Raw genomic sequence first — 21,018 nt, forward strand, 5'->3', positions numbered from 1 at the left:
GTAGTAAACATGGTATTTGTAAACCCAATCCTAAATACCACTCCCAAGCTTTATCTGTTTCTTTTTCATCCTTACCCAAATCTCCCCTTCATGCTCTTCGTGACCCGAACTGGAAGTTAGCTATGCAAGAGGAATTTGATGCCTTAATTGAGAGTCACACTTGGGATCTGGTACCTCGTCCTCCTAATGCTAATATCATTCGGTCTTTGTAGGTGTTTCATGTCAAGACCAAGTTCGATGGTTCTTTTGAGCGCTATAAAGCGCGTCTTGTTGGTGATGGTAAATCTCAAAGGGAAGGCATTGACTGTGATGAAACTTTTAGTCCGGTTGTAAAACCTACTTCTATTCGCATTGTTTTAAGTTTGCCCTTTCCAGGTCTTGGTCTATTCATTAGCTAGATGTTAAAAATGCTTTTCTTCATGGTCACTTGACTGAGACTGTTTACATGCATCAGCCTCTGGGTTTTCGTGATCCCACTCGTCCTGATCATGTTTGTCTTCTTCGTAAGTCTCTTTATGGTCTCAAACAGGCTCCCCGTGCTTGGTACCACCGGTTTGCCACTTTTGCGACTACTATTGGTTTTTCTAATAGCATTTCTGATAATTCTCTTTTTGTTTACTGTCATGATTCTGATATTGCTTATCTGCTGTTATATGTGGATGATATTATTCTTACGGCTTCTTCTGATTTACTTCGTGAGTCTCTTATGTCCAAACTTAGCTTTGACTTTGCCATGAAGGATTTGGGTCCTCTTAATTATTTTTTGGGTATTGCTGTTAATTGTTCATCTACGGGCCTCTTTCTCTCTCAACAGCGGTATGCCTCTGAAATTCTTGAAAAGGCTGGCATGTCTCAATGTAAACTTGTTGCTACTCCTGTTGCTACCTCCGGCAAACTTTGTGCTAATGCTGGTTCTTCTTGTGATGATCCTACATTGTATCGTAGTCTGGTTGGTGCTTTGCAGTATCTTACTTTCACCCGCTCAGATATTTCATATGCTGTTCAGCGGGTTTGCCTTTATATGCATGATCCTAAAATTGAACATATGGGTGCTATTCACCGCATTCTTCGCTATGTCAAAGGTGCTATTCACTATGGTCTGCAGTTGTATCGTTCTAATCTTTCGACTCTTTTGTCCTACACCGATGCTGATTGGGGTGGATGTCCTGACACTCGCCGCTCTACTTCTGGTTACTGTGTTTTTCTGGGTGATAATTTAATTTCTTGGTTCGCTAAACGACAGCCTACTGTTTCCAAATCTAGTGCTGAGGCTGAATATCATGGTGTTGCTAATGCTGTTTCTGATACTTGTTGGATTCGCAATTTACTTCTTGAGCTTCACTATCCTATTGCTACAGCTATTCTTGTCTATTGTGACAATGTTAGTGTCGTCTATTTGGTTGGTAATCCAGTACATCACCAGCGCACTAAACATATTGAGATCGACATTCACTTTGTTCGTGAAAAAGTTATACGTGGTGATGTTCGGGTGCTTTATGTTCCAACTCGTTATCAGATTGTTGACATTTTCACCAAAGGTCTTCCTCAAGTATTATTTGATGATTTTCGTTCCAGTCTCAGCGTCTGTAAACCTTCCGATTCGACTGCGGGGGTGTGTTAGAATAATATCTTTTGATTACTAGAATATTTTGTATAATCAATATAATTGTATAGAATATTAGGTAAATATTTAGTTTTCTAAAGTATAATTTGTAATATTATATATATTACCATTACTCGTAATGAGAAATCATTCATTCGAGCCAAATAATTCTTTCACTCCTAACATTATGGTTTTGAAACAATGCTATAGTGGGACCCTAACTCTTTTTCTTTTCTATTTTCTATAATTTATATATAAAAGTGAGGAGTAGTATTTCCATAATCTCAATTCACATTTCTTACACCTTTATTTATAATAATACTCCCATGATTTCCTCTCTTTTCTTTGTATAAAATGCTTTCCTCTCTTTTGTTTTCCTGGTTTTCCACCTTATTCCGCATCGTCTTCATCTAAACAAATTTATTTCATCATCTTTAAGTTCTTCCATTTCTGGCCGGAACATAAACATTGGATTCTGATTTGGTACTCTTTTCTTTTCCCTCTCTTTAGTCATCTTTTATTTAATTTAATGGGTTTTGTTGAGTTAGATTATTAATATAGTATCAGCAACCAACGTGAAATAAAGGTTATTAATTATCAAATCTTATTCATAATCCACCCATCTATATGTATAAGGAGGGTATATGCGCTGCATTTATATAACTAATTCAAAAGGGTCGTTTGTGAGGCCAAAAAATATTATAACCATCAGTTTAAATTTTTTATTGAATTAATTTATTGCCGGTGGCCAACGTGGGTAATTTATTGGAATTTCATACATGGTCTACTCATCAACATGTATAAGGAGGGCATGTGTGCTACATTTATACTTGTAGTCATCTAAAAGGTTTTTATGTGAGGTGGGAAGAATACTATAATCATCTGCTTTAAGTTTTTGATCATTTTCATTTTTCATTTCCAAGAATATGTTATGTCAATACATTCAACTCCATAAATATACCTCTTCAAGTCTTCATTGTTATTGATATCTCAATTTCACCAAAAAGGAAAAAGATTTCAACTTTTTATCCTTTTCAATAAATATTTCTACACAGAAATTAATTAATTAATAAATTTTAATAAAAAATACATATAAAATCTCACAATCTTTTTAGTGGCCAACAACATTGAAATTTTCAGTGTAATTAAATTAAATTTGCAGGGTTTAAAAGAAAGAAAAAATGGATGAAAGTGTGAAGAATAATTTAGAGAAGGAAAAGAAAAAGAAGAGTAGTGTAGAGAAAAGCTACTTTGATGTGTTGGGATTGTGCTGTTCATCAGAAGTAGCATTGATAGAGAAGATATTGAAACCACTTGAAGGAGTAATTGAAGTATCAGTAATTGTTCCTTCCAGGACTGTCATTGTTCTTCATGATACTCTCTCTATTTCTTCTCACCAAATTGGTTAGTCCCTCTTATTACAATTTCTTTTTATTTTGCATCAATTATTTTCATTTTTTTTTTGTCTATGAAAATTAAAATTTTTTTTTTCAAATTGCACTATTCGTTTCTTATTTAATAATTGTTTAAAAATTATAAATTGATCTATAGTAGTTTTATGCTTTTTCTTATACCCGTACCCTTGTCACAAAGATTTAATTACTCAAAGAAAAATAAATATTTAATTACCCAAACTAAAGAAATTATATATTACCCTTCCTTTTTATTTGTATGCATGGAATTTTATATAATTAAATTTATAAGATCTTCTTAACGAATATAGACAAGCAGCTTATTATTAAAAAAAATAAAAATAAATAAAATTTGAATTCGCACATATAAAAAAAGCAATTTTTTTAAAAAATATTTTGAGTTGATTCAATTAAGACCGTCTCATGGTGTGGTGAGAAGGCCGCAATAAGATTTAGTAAATTAAATTATTTATATTTTGTTTTTTTTTTCTTTTTGGTAAGAAAATTACTTTATTAACCGCACTTGTTTATTTTTTGTGTGCCTTACAATTTATCACATAAATAAATTGATATTAAGATTTTTTTAAAAACTAAAATTTATATCTCTTAATATAATATCTCTTAATTTCAGTTTATTAATTATTTATATGTAGACTCTAAAATTTCAAGAAAATATAAAATGAAGAAGATACTAAAAAATTATTATTTGTTAACCCCACTACTACTTAAATAGTTTATGATGGACGAAAAGTAGAACTAAAATTTACTTTTAATATATACATGTAATCAATGTGTAAGGAATTTATGTATAAACGAGTAGTCTAATTTTGCCAACTTTATTAGTTGTAACTTGTAACTCACAAACTCTAACCATTTTGGCTCAAAGTCTTTAGCCGGATATGTATAATGCGCATTAATACAAGTTTTTATATTTTTATATAGTCATAATCTTCTAAATTTTAATTTATTTTGGCTTTATTATGCTAAATTATTACTCTATAATCAATGTGTTAAATAAATATGTTAATCTTAAAGTATATATTTTTAATCATCATGATAAATTATTAGTTGTAATTGTGCATCTTTCCTGAGTCGATGGATTATTTGGCCGCACTCTCTATTTTTGCGTATAAGTTGCCGCTTTCAATGAGTGGAAAACGCTATTTATTATTAATATCACTCTTAATCTATAAGTTAAAACATGGTCATGTGGGAGCTTGTTTGATTCGTCTCAATAGATTATTAATATTAATTTTTTATAATTTTTAATTAAGAATAATTTGAGATATTAAATGTTAAAATATTTTCTTGAATAATTTGAGATATTAAATGTTAAAATACTGTCTCGATAAAGGTGAAAAACTAAATGAGTTTAGTAACTTGAATAGGAATTTCTATAAAATATTATAGAACTTCCTCAAGTAGCGTGTGGCGAAAACATATAAGGGGTGCAAGGAGTTTTTCTAATAGTTAGTTTAGTTATAAATTATATATTTTTATAACAAAAATGTCAAAAATTCAACCTTTCCCCTCTCATTATTAAACCGAATTTTAAAGTCCAATGTCTAAATCTTTATATCCCCTCAACTTTTAATCCAATTACACTATTTATTAAATTTAATTTCTCATAAATAAATTTGGGCATCTATCCTTAAAAAAAAAAAAAAGTAAATATGAAACAAATTATTTGGAGCTAGCCAAATGCAAATGAATTGCGACAGTGTAGTTGTTGTCCACCGCTTGTCCCAAGAATAAAAAGAGAAAAATTTTTACCAAACCTTTTCTTTTCGTGCCTTTTAAAAAGTAAAGCTAAAATGGGTTGCTAAAGAATGAATGATAAGAAACATTATTTGTTTCCGGTGGAAAGATTTTTAGTGCGTCACATTTGTTTTCATACTTCATTTGTTCAATAATTTTTCTTCTCAACTTAAGTGTGTATATGTACTCTTCTATTATAGTATTTTTTATTCGGCTTATGTAGGTGGTGAAAATCAAAATTTTATTATAAAGATAAAAATAAATATTTTTAACTAATAGACTTATTCGTTATTCTCATATTCTTGAATTTTAAATTAATCATGATGATAATGATGATGATGAAGCTACTGAATCTCTACCGATAGGAGAAAAAGTAAATTAAACTTTTATGTAGATGGTAAAAATCGAATTTCTATTGCAAAGATAAAAACAAAAATATTCGACTAATAGACTTAATCGTAATTCTCGTATGCTTGAATTTTAAATAAATCAAAAGCTTTAAATCCTACAAGAAACAAACAAAGCCAAAGACTACGCGATGGTAGACTAAACAGTACAAGAATGAAAATGTTATAATTGTGAAGCACGTAAGGCATGCTTGGAGTTTGTCCTATCTGAAAACTCGAACCGAAATCAAAAGTAAACCGATTCGATAACGTGTTTTTTTTTTTTGGGTTTATCGAACCGATATTATCCGAACCGGTTGACAATCGAAAATGGGAAACTGAACCCGGGCTATGACCAATTTTTGTAACCGACACATAACCGTTAACCGAGATTACTCGAACCTAATAATAACCGACCCGAGTCATATTCGATCCGAATCATGCTCGAAAACCGAACTCGATCCGGCTAAAACTAATTTAACCCGAACGAATTTTAGATTGAACTGCTGTAAACCTGAACTAATTTTTAACATAGAAGTATGATAAACTCATATTCAATCATTTTATTAGTTAATCTAATAAACTAATAGATATTTTAATAAATCAAATTTTATAAATACATGGTTTCATATATTTAGAGTTAATAACCAATGATTAATGTTTATTTAACTACTTTTAATCGAATTAGATGAAAATTAATAGAACTTTGTAATTTTAATTTTCAGTCAAACAAGTAAAAGTAACAAAGTAAAAAATGATCACTATTGATTTGCATTTTAACTATTTTGTTTTAAGTAAAGGGAATCTTATCATCAATTAAAAAATGACTAACAACTTAATTTGATATTGACTCTCGATCGATAGTAATTTGTAATTCGTAGTCGAATTCTACTTGAAAAATACCCGAATCGATATGTACCCGGTAAAACCGAACCAATTATTAACCGATGACTACTCGAGACCGATTGATACTCAACTCGAACTTCAACCCGACACCGAACTGATGCTAACCCGATAGCTCGAATAATCGATTTTTAACCGAACCGTGACTAACCGACCCGATCCGAGTGTGGCCCGCCGTAATACGCTTTCGAAATACAACCGAACCGAATAACAACCGTCCAAAACCAATCTCCGATCACCCGAATAAACACCTCTACCCCTAACATAAATATATATCGTAAAGTAATTTATAAATACTTTTATTATTTTATTTTATTTTAATTTTATGTCTTATTAATTCTTACACTTTTATCATCAATTATATTTAAGAATAATATTAAGGATAATATTTTACTATCAATAAATCATTTTTTGAAATGATGGAAGTGTTTGAAAGGGAGGTAATATGAAGATAGCTAGGCTAGGTAGTAGCCAGCAGGTAGGTATTGTCATTTAACTCTTGCACAATCCATGCATGCATGTGTGACACGAACCTTAATTCTGATGTATTTTCTTTGCACATTCCACGCACTCTTGACCTTTGGTTTTAGGTATTAGGCATAGGTGTCAAAATAGACCCATAACCCAAAATTTACTCGATTTTGCAGTTGAAATCGATTTGATTCGACTTTAAAAATAATTTAAAATTATATGAAAAAGAATATGAACGTAAAATCCAATTTCAAATCGATCCGAACAACTAATTCGAAATTTATCTGATGACCCGATTAAACACCTCTAGTATTAGGCACGTGTAAGGTAACTTAAAAATAAAAGATTTTAAATTTTTTATTATTTTATTTAAATTTAAATAAATTCAGCGTAAGATTTTTAAATATTGGAGATTTCAATCTCACATTTATTATATATAGGCTTATAAAAATTTTGAAAAAAGTGATTTAATGAATAAAGAGAATAAAAGAAAGAAAAAACATACAAAGAGGGTGTTTGCGAAATCGCTGGTAGCTGATAGCTGATTATAGTGGCTGATTTGACCAGTTGATTTTATTAACTAGTTTAACAACTGATTTTAAACCCGCTGTTATAAGCAACTTGTTCAAAAATAGCTTATTTGTAAAGAGTTTACGAGAGTTTAGAGAAGTGTTTAAAATGATTGTTAATATTTATCATAACATTACATTGTATTTATACTAGAAAAGAAAAATCTAAAATATTACATAGAATAATATAAGTGCTAAAAATAAAGATTAAATGTAATATTATCTATAAATAATTACAAGATAAAATAATTATATTTTCAAGATAATTAACATATCAATAGTATTATCTTAATTGATATGTTGAGATTAAAATGATATGGAATTATATTTTCTATTAGTTTTAACCAGCTAATTCACCAAACACTAACATTAGTTGGATTGACCATCCAACCCTCTATTTATATCAAATAAATAAAATTGCTTGATAAAGTGAATGGACATAAATATACGGTGATCAAATCAGTTTTGGGTTGGTTAAGTAAAAACAAAGGGGTTGAAGTTTATTTATTATTTCAATTTCATAGCTATAAATATAATTTACCTTTTGTTTAAGATAGCTATAAATTACTTAAAACATATCATATCATTAAAAATAAAAGTTCTTATAATAGTAAGTCCAAAGAGTTATTACAAGTCCTAATTGGGACAATATTCACCCAAATATTAGTAAATTGTAACTTTGTAATGTTGTTTTAAAACTCATAAATTAACAATTTTTTTATTAAAAAAAACTTATTCAAATCTCGATTAAAAATTAAAAGCTAAGGTATAATTTGTGTTCAAATGGGGGCTTGAATAGTTGGTTGGCCATCATCTAACCTCAAATGAAAAATATTAAAAATAATCCGATAGTATAAAAGGTTCATTAATTAATCAATATCAATAATTTTGAAGCACAAATCATAAAATTATAATAATAATAATTATTATTATTATTGTTACTTTTCATGTTCTTAATAATATTATAATTACATTAAAAGACCCCATTAAATGCTTAAAAATGTAAACAATTCTTGTAATCAATGATTGTACTTCTATGAAATAGAGGAAGAGTATATACATTAAAACTCTAACTTTTAATTAGTCAAATAGAAGTATTAATTAAATAATAATTAAATTAAAGATTAAAAGGAAACATGAGTGAACACTCCATCAAGCAAAAAAGAGGGATTAATTTGTCGTGTGTTTTCAGTGATTTCCTGACTGGCTTCCCACTATCTAACCCACCATGACTACATTTTTGTCTCATAACTTCACATTTTCTAGTTTTTAATGATGTATTGATAGACTACAACAGATTTTTGAAGCTAGTAGAGTTGATTAATTAATATAGCTTATTGTGTAACAGAAGTTCAGATTTGAATATCATCCACCCTTTATTATTTTAAGTGGAATATTTAGTATTATATATGAGAAGGGTATGTATTGTATCTACATTTCTAGCCCAATTGAGGGGTGTGATAAAAACCATGACATATTTAGACGTCTCAGTCATCAGCTTAATACTTTTGGTTTAATTGGTTCTTTGAAAAGTCAAGGATTTTCAATGTAAGATTCTGTTTATAGTGTGTTTTTTTTGAGATTTTTGATAAAATCATTACATGATTGGTTCCTCTGTTCGAGAATATTGTTGACATACTTCTATGTCCTCTAGATTTTGTTATCAAGAAGTTTGATATAAATATTAAGGAGTAGTTTAGGTGTTCAGAAAGTTAAAAAAAATAAATAAATTTTTTGGATGACATTGAAAGATGAGAAATATCTCTACTTGAGAATTAATAGAAGTGGTTGGATCCCATAAAAGGTATTGTTGAGCGACAGCGGAAGTAAGAATCGAAAACAATAACGAAAAGCAATTAATATTCAAACAAACAATAAAGAAAATCACGCCGAGAAATTAACGTGGTTCACTATCAATGTAATAGCTACATCCACCAGCACCGAGAATAAACCTTTCACTATAAACCGAGAGATTACAAGATGAACAAGAAGCCACAACAATGACTGTCTAAGCTTTTTCTCTCTTAGTTTTCCTCACTTTGTGTTTTGCATTGCATCCTCTAATTCTAATTACATGGGTATATAGTATACCTCATAATGAAAAGAAATTAGGGTTAAGAAAATACAAAAGAAACCGTCAAAAACTAAGAGTAACCGGCCAAAAACGTGCCAAAATCAACTTCCCGCAAAAATCGCAGTGCTCTGCGGCTCGCGCCCAATGATCTGCCCAAGGTAGAACCTCCTTTGCGCCCCGCGTAAAACTCCGCACCCCGTACGTAAGATAAAAATAATGTATGTAAGATAAAAATGTGAAATGTAGCAAACTTGGTTAGTCCGAGCCAGGAAGTATACTTAACACAAGTTTTCGGGAGTAAGCTAGTTGATAATGTAAAACGAACCAAAATTTGAAAATATGAACATTGTAAGATTTTCGATAAAAAGTGTATAATTAAACATTAGAAGTAGATAACATGAAAAATTGGTTAAACTAATATGATTATAGAACAATTTGTAAGATGTTCTAAAAATGTATCATCAAGATTAATTTTATCATTACAAATTGATCTCTGATTTGCTAATGTCATATTGATTGCAATAGGCTGATATCATATATATACATCATGTTTCATCTAAAGCTTAGCTGATGGTTAAAATCTCAGAATATGTTGTATACTCTATGATGCTCCATCACACAAGAATCTTTTAAGTTAGAAGCTTGGATGCAACACATGTTTTGCTCATACTTGACATTTATTCGATACCGTTACCTAGACTACTAATAGCATGTTAAGAGACCATATCTTCATAGACAGTGACGTTGTGTAGATTCACGTGCGATTTTGTGGATTGAGATGCACTTAGTAATGATATTATAACAAAGTCCTTTGAATTGGTTCAAACAGTGAAGGCACTTAACCAAGCTCGGCTAGAAGCAAATGTAAGAGTCATAGGGAAAACAAACAACAGGGGAAGATGGCCAAGTCCTTATGTTATTTCATCAGGGTTATTGCTCGCATTCTCATTTCTCAAGTACGTATACCACCCTCTCGAATGGCTAGCCGTTGCAGCCGTTGCTGTTGGTGTTTGGCCTATTCTCTTGCGGGGTTCGATTGCGATCAGGAATTTCACTATCGATGTCAATATTCTTATGCTTATAGCAGGTATTGCATCGTAAAATTTTCTTATTCTATCGACCTGTTTCAATGAAACTTGAGTAATATCTCCTAGATAGTTTCTAACGTAATATTTGTATGTCTCTTGTCAGTGATAGGCACAATTGTGTTGAAGGATTACTTAGAAGCCGGTACTATTGTTTTTCTTTTCACCATCGCGGAATGGCTTGAATCCAGGGCTAGCCAAAAGGTTCCGAACTCTCATCATTTACTGTCCACCATTTGTTTTTGCTGCATTTTCATTTTAACCAATTAGTATAAGATTCAATTGCCAATTGTTTTTCGCTTCATTAAGGTTTAATTAACCTTCTACAACCAAACTATTCGAGGATCAGACACAGTATTCTGTCAAACAAAAACTTAAGCTGATGGTTGAGGCTCCATGATATGTTATATACTCTAACCTATTCAACTTCAGTACTCACCAGTGTTCGAGGGGAAGAAGGGTTTTTATAACATGAAATTTCCGAAAAATATCATAGTATCTTGGGTGTATTAAGTGCTTTCTTGCCTTAATCTTATTACAAAATAAACCAAGTATATTAACAAAATTTTATTGCCCGTCTCGTTTATGTGTCTCAGGCAACCGCGGTTATGTCATCACTTTTGAGCATGACACCTCAACAGGCGACTCTAGCAGAAACAGGAGAAACCGTAAATGTCAAAGATGTTAAAATAGATACTTTGGTTGCTGTGAAGGCAGGTGAACTTATACCAATTGATGGTATTGTGGTAGAAGGAACTTGTGAAGTTGACGAGAAAACATTAACTGGGGAGTCATATCCTGTTCCCAAGCACAAGGATTCTACTGTATGGGCAGGAACTGTCAATGTAAATGGTAATTATCTTATTCTCTATGTCTTATCCTCTTCATTTTTTACCAATTTCTTTCTGATTAACCACAACAAGCCGTTATACAATGCCTTTGAGTGGTTCCCACATAGGTGGGGTTTGGGGGTTTCGAGTGTACGCAATTTACCTTTGTGACTGATAACAAAAAGGTTGTTTTCGGTTGACCCTTATTATCAAACATCATTTGCAACTTCACGTTAATAGATATGTATATGATTTAATGAACTATTTTATTTGCTGATCGCCTTTCAAATTTAAAATGTCAGGTTATGTCAGTGTAAAAACAACTGGTCTTGCTGAGGATAGTGCTGTAGCAAAACTGGCTAGGTTAGTAGAAGAAGCTCAGAAAAATCAATCTAGTGTTCAGAGATTAATTGACAAATGTGCCAAGTATTATACACCAGGTTTGTTGATCAACTTAAACCCTTTTGTTTGGTTAGATTATATGTTGTATCAGGCTTTCTTTTCCTCTATGTTTTTTTCTGTTATTTGGGGGCTAAGGTTAATCCCAAACTTGTAAGACGGGGATGGGGAATCGATTGATATGTAGGTAGTGAGGATCGGACCTTTGTCACAAGCGTTGAAATGGTAGAAAATTGAAATGAATAGAGAAAAAGAATTCATATGGACGACCATTGGAACTGATTCATTGGTTCATGTAGTCGGCCTTGATCTTTTGGAATTAAGACTTTGACATTGTTGACCATGCATGATTATTGAAATTGAGTGATTTTATTAAGGAAAAATTAACATTAATAATCCAAACTTTTGTTCGTCCTTCGTGAATAATCCCACCTTTAGATTATATTCTAATAATGCAACATTTGACCTTAGATCGCTATGAATAATCCGACCTTTGTTTTAGTTAACTGGCCGCATACCCTACTATTACCTATTATTAGTAATTTGGTATGTTGTGGGAAAATATATAACAAAGGTTAGATTATTAGAAAATAATTTAAAGATAGGATTATTCACAGCAGATAGGTAAAAGGTTGGATTATTAATGTCAATTTTTCCTTTAATTAATTAATATTTATCAATGAAAACTGATTTTTATTCAAAATGTGGAGTTTTATTGGCTTTGTATTGCAGGTGTTATTTTAATATCTGCTGGTATAGCAGCAGTTGCTGCTGCAATGAAACTTCATGACAGAAAACATTGGTTTTACTTAGCACTAGTAGTTTTAGTCAGTGCTTGCCCTTGCGGGCTTATTCTCTCGACACCGGTAGCAACTTTTTGTGCACTTTCTAGAGCTGCAACTTCAGGGCTTTTGATCAAAGGAGGAGACTATCTTGAAATCCTCGCTAAAATCAAGCACATAGCTTTCGACAAGACTGGAACTTTAACAAGAGGTGAATTTTCGTTGAAGAACTTCCAATCACTTTCCGTTGATGTTACTTCCGCAACTCTACTTTACTGGTAGGTGCTCTTTAGAAAAATTGAAATAGAACTTTAGGCTATGTTATCTATCGACTATTATCGTGTAGTAATTTCATAATTTGATGCAACTTTCTTATCTGTTGAAAGGGTATCAAGCATTGAAAGCAAGTCGAGCCATCCAATTGCTAGTGTACTTGTTGATTATGGAAAATCTCGAGGTGTTGAGTCAAAGCCGGAAAATGTGGAAGACTTTCAGAGCTTTCCTGGTGAAGGGGTTTCAGGGAGAATTAATGGAAGATATATCTATATTGGAAACCAGAAGCTAGGCCAAAGGGCCAACTGTACAGCAGGTAAGCAGCTACTACATTTTGTAAAAACAAGGCGTCATCACATTACATCAGCTGCGCTGAAAAGGTTTTAAACGAACCGATATTTCCCGTGTTGTAACTCGTAAAAGTGTAAAAAAACTGTGTTTTAGGCCATATCAATAGATATCTTATGGTTTCGACCGATATTTAGGTGTTACGATAACCGCATTACTCCCGTTACCGCATCACCGTTCTGTTACTGCGCCCATGACCATTACCGCATTTATAGAATATGATAACTAAGGATATTCTGATTTGAAATGTTTATTGGAACCAAATAACAGCAACAACTATTGCCGAAACGGAAGATCAAATGAAGGAAGCTCTTACATGTGGATATATTTACTGCGATGGAACTATCATTGGAAGTTTCAGCCTGACAGACGACTGTCGATCAGGGGCTGCAGAAGCAATTAAAGAACTAAAATCAATGGGTGTAAGAACTTCTATGCTTACTGGAGATAGTCGGTCTACAGCAATGCGTGCACATGAGCAGGTTTGTCTCTAGACATATAAACCTAATACATCATCATAGCTCTTCTGAAGTGTACAAGAACATCTTATGACAAGGATTTTCTGATTAGTTGATTTCTTTGTTTGTTGCAGCTCAGACAAGCTTTAGATGCAGTTCATGCAGAACTTTTGCCCAAGGACAAAGCCGTTATTATAACAAACTACAAGAAAGAGGGGCCCACAGCTATGGTAGGTGATGGTGTAAACGATGCCCCTGCATTAGCAACTGCAGATGTTGGTATCTCAATGGGAGTTTCAGGTTCAGCACTCGCAACGGAGACGGGGCATGTGGTTCTCATGTCAAACGACATCAGGAAGATACCGAAAGCTATTAAACTAGCAAGGAAAACCCGCAGAAAAGTGATCGAGAACATAATATTCTCTATCGCTACTAAGGCGGGAGTCCTTGCTTTTGCCTTTGCGGGCCATCCTCTAATCTGGCTGGCAGTTCTGGTAGACGTCTTGACATGCTTGATTGTAATTGGAAACAGCATGCTTTTGCTCGGAGGATCCGATCATTCCCATGGAAGCAGGAGGTGCTTTGGACTGTTCTCGTCAGGTCATTCTCACAAGACAAAATGTTGCTCGAAAACTGCACTGCCTAAATCATGCGAGGCAGCTAAATGTTCTTCTCAGAGTTGCTCGGCTACTCCATGTCAGAACACAGAGCACAGGCCTTGTAAGACCGTGAAATGTTCTTCTCAGAGTTGCACAACTACTCCATGCCGAACAAGTAAATCCCATTCATATGGGCCCGCTGATTGTTCGTTACAAAATTGTCTGACTACTCCATGTCAGTCGACTAATCTGAAGTCTTGTTGCTCAACAACTACCTGTCATACGACAACTCCAGAGTATTGTCAACCAGTCGATTGTTCTTCTCCGACCTGCACCACTCCTAGCGGAAGTAAATACCATTTCAAAGATCAAGCAGAGACGCTTACTGAATCCGAATCACCAAAATGTTGTCAGACCGCAAACCAACATTTCTGTCATGACACACATGAGAATCACTGTGATGCACATGAATGTGCTTCCGAGAGTCAGTTCAATGATCCACATAGCTCGCGTCTTTGTAAAGGGAACGCGCTCTCTAATGAAGATCATTACCTAGACATTCTCGAAAGTCAAGCTGGCTCGTTTGTTAAACAAGACAATTCGGAAATAGAGGAACATCATGATCACTTGGGGGTGAATCAGCATTGTCAACAGAAGAGCTCTTGTTGTGATAAAAATACCGATGGGGTCAAAATGAAATTTGAGGGTCAAACAAGAGGTGGGCATCATTGTAGTCCTGTGATCAACGAGCTGCATAACAAGAATAATGTGTCGAGGCATGAACATTGTCAAAAGTCCGATGAAATGCATCATGCAGCACATCACCACCACCATCATGTTTTGTCGCACCAAATGTGTCATTCGAACGTGGTTGCCCACCATGTTTGTAACAGTTTGAGAAAAAGGGAAATCAGGGCATGCTGCAAGAGCTTCCGGAAGGAGTGTTGCGGTAGTTCACAGGGTCATATAGGAGCTGCTTTTGGAGGGCTCACAGAAATTATAACTGAATAGTAAGTAAATCAGTTTGTATCATGTTACAGTGCATAGGAGGAAAAAAAAAAAAAAACAAAAAAAAAAAAAGAAAGAACCTCTTCTTTTGGGTTTATTAAGCTATGAAGTGGAACTTAACCTTAATTTTCTGTACAAAACAAAGGATAATTAAGTTTTGTTTCCCTTTTTATTTATTTTTTTTGGTCTAAATTGATGGGAAACAAGGTCAACAATGTGTATTTGCTAATGGAAGATGGATTTTCAGTGTGATTACAAGGTTTTGTTAGTAATCAATCCAATTTGTTTAGGCCAAATATAATATGCACCAATTGCTTCATATGAAAATTCTATCCAAAGTGGCGAAAATAGAGAATCTTGTTCAAGAATTGAGTACTCATAAAAGGGGAAGCACAATTGAACATCTTATGCAAAAGATGTTTTGATTTGCTGCACTTGGATAACAAGTCATGAGCATTTAAGTGTTGATATCCATGTGATGGTTGTATGTGATTTCGTGCTTATTTTGGAAGATTTATGCTATCTTACTTATTTGTCTATTTATGTTGATTTTGAGTGGTTTTAATTGTTTCAAGCATAATTCTTATGATTTTAATGATGACGAGGTTTACTAAGGGGATTTCAGCTTGACAAAGAAGTGGAGCAAGAGTTGAAAAGTTCATAATGCAAAAAGTTTTGAGCTTAAATTTGATATATATTTGCTCTTTTACCCATAACTTTTAATAGGAAGATCGTATTAATGCAAGGTTAGAGGCGTTTGAAACGACACTTTAAGGTCTTCCCAAGGCTATATAATATGTGCAATTTCAATAATCGAGCAAGAAATGACGGTCGTATAAAGTTTGTTAGTCTATGCAACAATAAGCAACGACGTGTCACTTTTGGCTAAACAAAAAGCGTTGACTCTTCGCAAATTACTAGAAAATTAATTCTAAAAGATACGAGTATGTGACGAACCGTTGCTTTTTAGGCGACATATCGCCGGTCTTCTGGAGTCTCACAGGTCTTTCCACATCTTCAAAGTTATTTCATTTAGGTTAAAATCAGATTATTAGTAAGATTGTTTCTCAAGTAGGAGTAAGTATTGGTATAAGTAAAGAATTTTTAGCTTTAGTTTTCACTTCCTCTCTTTATTATAGTTTTTTTTATTAGTTTTTAGTGTTTACGTAATGTTTATTTTCTCAGAATTTTTTTTGTTCTAGTTTTTTTCTTTAGCTATAATCTTAAATTTACAATTATGAATTCACTTCTTACTCAAATTCAATTAAGTTTCTTTCTGCATTTTTTGTTCTTCGTTTTGCTCAGTTTGGTATTATTTTTATTACAAAATCTTATGTTTGTTTTTGTTTAATTGTTCTTTCTTTTAATTTCTTTATATTATGTTCTTTAATTTGTTCTTGATGCCTTGATTTATTATTTATATATTTAGTTTATCTTACTAATCAATTAATAGGTCTGGTGAATAATTTTATTATCTACATATCAGGATTAATACCAATTTTAGTATGGAATGATATTGTTGGATTATTTGCATGAAATTGATCCTCGACTAGCAAACTTCAAACAGACGTCATTTCTTGCTCAATTATCGGCATTAGGTATATAATATACCGTTGAAAATCTAGTCTAGTTTGTAACTCCATTAACGTTGCATTAATACAATCTTTCTATTAAAAATTATGGTTAAAAGATTAAATACGTATAAATTTCAGCTCAACATTTTTACACTGTGAACATTTTTTTAATTCTTTTGCTCCTCTTCTTTGTCAAACTTATTTAACCAAGCTAAAATCCCCTTAGTAAACTCTTTCATCATTAAAATCATAAGAATAATGCTTAAAACAATCAAAAACACTAAAAATTAATATAAATAGCAAAAATGAGTAAAGTAGTAAACATCTTCCATAAAGTAAGCACGAAATCACTAACAAAGATCATCATAAAGGAGAATAAAATGATATGAATAAGTGCAAATATTTGTACTTATCATACTCCCCCATGCTTAATCGTTCTTGAATGGCAGAAATACTGACAAAGACAATAGCAAGCAAACTATTCTTTAAACCATTGGCAAGTTGAGTATAGAAAATCCTACGACTCAACTTGAAGAGAAGTGTACGAAATAATAAATATTTGCAAATATCATAGATATAGAAAAAAAATTATATAAGAAGCTCAATTTTATTCTTAAACACATTTTGTAAATATAGTAGGTTTGTTACTATGTACTCAACAAACTTGTACTCCTATGAATTTATTCATAAATAGAGATTAAAACTCTAATTTTCTCTAAAACTTTACAGCCAGTTTCTTGAGAGACGTCTCTCAAACTCAACTTATTAAAGCTATTATTATTGATTGTACTACTTTACAGAAGAAATCTCTTTTATAAGAGAGTTGGTTACAAGAAACGACAAGTGGCACCATATGTCAGGAGCAAGGAAAAACGAATTCAAGAAAACAAACAAAAAGCTAAAAACAAGAATACAAGATGAGTTTGTTATTTTGCTAGCTCATAACCGAATACTAATACAAATGTTGGTATACTAACATCCCCTCTCAAGTTTGGGGTGGAGAAACCATGCCAAGCTTGCAAAGAAGATTCTGAAATAGAATTCAAATTAAACCGAAATTGTGGTACAAATAAACATCCTTAAGAATAACTTTGTCATGTATTGAAGCATCTCCTATCATAGTTACTTGGACACTATCACCATTAGGAATAGTCTTATGATGAGTTTGACCAGAAAGAGCCCTTATGTGTAAAAAGGAATGAAGAGAATTACATACATGGTCAATAGCACCACTATCCAAAATCCATCCATATTCATGAAATTTAGTCAATAGGCAAAGAGTACCTGCTAGGTGAGAATCATTAGCTAGGTTCGAAACATCAGACAGAAGCGATCAGTAGATTTGTGTTTGCCAAGAAGAGAGAGAATGGTATTAAATTGAGTGGATGTAAAACCAGTGTTCTCAATCATATTACAAGAATCCGTAGAAGAAACCGGTGTAGTAGCAGCAAATTTACGGGTTGGAGGTTTGGTGTTTTTGGGATATCTGTGGATTTTAAAACAATGATCTATAGAATGGCCACTAATCTTGCAGTTATCAAAAAAATAATAGGAGGTACGTTTAGTACTGATCAGAGATGAAAGCCATGGAATCGGTAACATGATTATGGAACTTGGAGAGTTCTTTGTGACATTGTTCTTGAAGTAAAAGACGGTAAGCTTGTGAAATGGTAGGGAGTTGATCCATCATAAGAATATAAGTGCGGACTTGATTGAAATGATCATCGAGTTTCATCAAAAAATTCATCATACGTTGATCTTGTTGAAGCTTGATGTATTGTTTTGTAAGACCACATACACAACCATCACAAGAGCAAGTAGGTAAGGGGCTTAAATGATCAATTTCATCCCAGCGAGTTTTCATGTTTGTAAAATACTTAGAGATATGATGTCCAAGTTGATAAGTGATTTTGGCAAGGTCAGATTGAAGAGAGTACAACTGAGATAAGGATGATTGACCAAACCGTTCTTCTAGATCTAGCCATATTTCACGAGCGGTCGAAAAATACATAACACTACGAGCAACGGTTCTATCGAGGGAAGCAAAAATCCAACTGAGAGCCATATTGTTGCATCTTTCCCATGGTTTGAGATTTACATCATTGGCAGCCGGTTTAGGAAGAGTACCGTCGACGAACGACATTTTGTTCTTTGCTATGAGACCAATGATAAGTGCAATTATTTATATTTATTTATATCATTTTATACTCCTTAATGATGATCGTTGTTAGTAATTTTGTGCTTATTTTGAAGATTTATGCTACTTTACTCGTTTTGGTCATTCATGTTAATTTTGAGTGGTTTTGATTGTTCTAAGCATAATTCTTATGGTTTTAATGATGACAGAGTTTACTAACAGGATTTTAGCTCAGTTGAAGATGTTATACAAAGAAAATGAGGAAAAGAGTAGAAGAGTGTTTATAATGCAAAAGTTTTGAGGTGAAATTTGATACATGTCTACTCTTTTGGTCATAGCTTTGATAAGAATATCGTATTAATGCAAGGTTTATGGCGTTGGAAACTAGATTTCAAGATATTTCCAACGGTATATTATATGTTCAATTCCGACAACCGAGCAAGAAATGGCGACCATTTGAAGTTGTTGCAATTTTCCAGCACCCAAAGCCGACTAGGCGTTAATGCAACATCTTAGAAAGTCGACTCGGCTGCTTCACTTCTAGGCTGGACGGTACTTATTTCAAGCGACAGTTTCCTTAAACTTCTATTAGCTTTTAGTAATTAGGGTTAAGTCTCCTTTGGGGGGCTCCTTCCTCCTCTCTTCTCTTCTTCTTCTTTATCATTTTCCTTTGAATTTTACTCCTTTTTCCATTTACTCTAGAACTCATCCTTCAATTAAGTTTTGCCATTAATCTTTCATTGAGTATTGTAAGTTTTTCTTTAACATTTAAATTCCTTTGTTTTTAATTTCTTTTACTAGTTTAATCTTCCATTAGTGAACTTTTATTATTGTTATTAATCATTCCTTAATAATAATTAGTTTTGTTTCTTATTTATTGTTCTTGATTCAATTATTGTGTTCTTTGGTATTTAATTATTGCTTCTCTTGAAATTGTCATTATTATCACATTTATTCATGTCTAGTATCATCTTAGGGTTTACGTTTATTGCTTTCACAATGAATAGTGAGTAGATCTATTTTCTAGGGTCAGGGTTTGAACCTATAAGTCAAACATGATTTGATGATTAAAAATGTCTATGAAATTAGGATTAAAGTGGTTAAATTGTGCTAATAACCCCAAATTAAATATGCTTTGTTGGACTAGTCAATAGAACCAGCATGTGAGATTATGATCAACTTTGCTTTAGTAGGAAAATTTTAGTTAAAATCTTATTAATTCGTTCAATAAAACTAGCATGTGAGAATTGAATTAGTAGGGTCTTAATCTAATAGATAATCAACAGAGCGAGAGTTTGAGATTAACAAGAACATGTTTAACCACGTAATTAATCCGACATTTCATAGACATTAATGAGAATTTGATCATACAAGACTTAAGGGGATTCCTGACACCCTAGATCTTTTCATTATATAGTTTAAACCCATTTCTTATTGCATTTTTAGTTTGTTAGCTAAACAACCAACCAAACATTTTTTTCTTTGAGCAATATAATTAATAGAAATTAGCAAGTTCCTTATCCTAACTTCCTTGTGTTCGACCCGCGACTACATGTACACCGTGCGCTTGCTGTTAGATATACTTAGTCTTACTTTTCTTTTTTCCTTTTTATTAGACATATATTAATATATATATATATATATATATAGTCTTAGCTTTGTAGCTTTGTAAGAATCAGAATATAACAACAATAATAATAAGAAAGGGGATTTTTCCTCTCTCATTCTCTCTCTTGCTCTTCACTATTTGTTTCTGTTTCTCTCTTCGGCTATTTGCATTTGCCAGAAAGCGATATTCCGCACAAACAACAATAATCATCAACTCAGACTCAGAAATTCAATCTTGTTCTTGAAATCTAGATCTTCAATTCAACACTTGCGGTTAAATAAAATTTGCACATCAACCAATGATAATAGATCGCTTCCAATCACTATAGCCATTTCCATCAATAAGATTGGAAACGAGTTTTGTGTTAGCATGATTGGAAGGATGGAGGTAAAAAAACACTAGCCGAATTTTGTGTAGGATCCAGAGGATTATTTTGAGAGTTAGGAAGAGATAGATTGGAGGACGCCATTGTTGCAGAAGAAGAAGCTTGAAAAGGATGAAGATGAATACAGACTGGTAAAAAAAAAAAATAATGTGCGGAAGAGTGGAGGAAGAAGGATCAAATTTAGTCTGATAAATCCAAGAACTATTGGACAAAACACCATTAAAGATTAGAAGAACTTTATTATTTAGGGTTTAGGGAAGAAATCATTCTGATAAAGTTTCTTATAGAAGAAAGCTATTATTATTGATTGTATACTAACAAGAATACAAGATCAGTTTGTTATTTTGCTAGCTCA

At 32.6% G+C, this 21,018-nt stretch overlaps 2 protein-coding genes across 3 annotated transcripts in view; one reads left to right on the forward strand and one right to left on the reverse strand.

The window, feature by feature from the left end:
• The window catches only part of LOC130814806 (oxysterol-binding protein-related protein 4B-like), a 988,965-nt gene that overhangs the window by 918,326 nt on the left and 49,621 nt on the right, over positions 1-21,018 (reverse strand). The gene's annotated exons all lie outside the window — the stretch shown is intronic.
• LOC130814788 (putative inactive cadmium/zinc-transporting ATPase HMA3) lies at positions 1,884-15,210 on the forward strand. The gene is made up of 10 exons (XM_057680991.1): positions 1,884-2,086; positions 2,766-3,007; positions 10,006-10,263; positions 10,368-10,465; positions 10,858-11,113; positions 11,394-11,531; positions 12,223-12,550; positions 12,659-12,861; positions 13,164-13,375; positions 13,486-15,210. The coding sequence occupies exons 2-10, from the start codon at positions 2,785-2,787 to the stop codon at positions 14,959-14,961; spliced, it is 3,192 nt and encodes a 1,063-aa protein (XP_057536974.1). The 5' UTR covers positions 1,884-2,086; positions 2,766-2,784; the 3' UTR covers positions 14,962-15,210.

The sequence above is a fragment of the Amaranthus tricolor genome, chromosome 6 (genome assembly GCF_026212465.1).
Source record: "Amaranthus tricolor cultivar Red isolate AtriRed21 chromosome 6, ASM2621246v1, whole genome shotgun sequence".
NCBI classification, from domain to species: domain Eukaryota; kingdom Viridiplantae; phylum Streptophyta; class Magnoliopsida; order Caryophyllales; family Amaranthaceae; genus Amaranthus; species Amaranthus tricolor.

Excerpts from the sequence above, each read along its gene's own strand:
- LOC130814788 (XM_057680991.1), top strand. The coding sequence starts at position 2,785 with ATGGATGAAAGTGTGAAGAATAATTTAGAGAAGGAAAAGAAAAAGAAG. Across the intron at positions 12,862-13,163 it reads AAGGGCCAACTGTACAGCAG|CAACAACTATTGCCGAAACG; the intron begins GTAAGCAGCTAC and ends ACCAAATAACAG. Across the intron at positions 13,376-13,485 it reads CAATGCGTGCACATGAGCAG|CTCAGACAAGCTTTAGATGC; the intron begins GTTTGTCTCTAG and ends TGTTTGTTGCAG.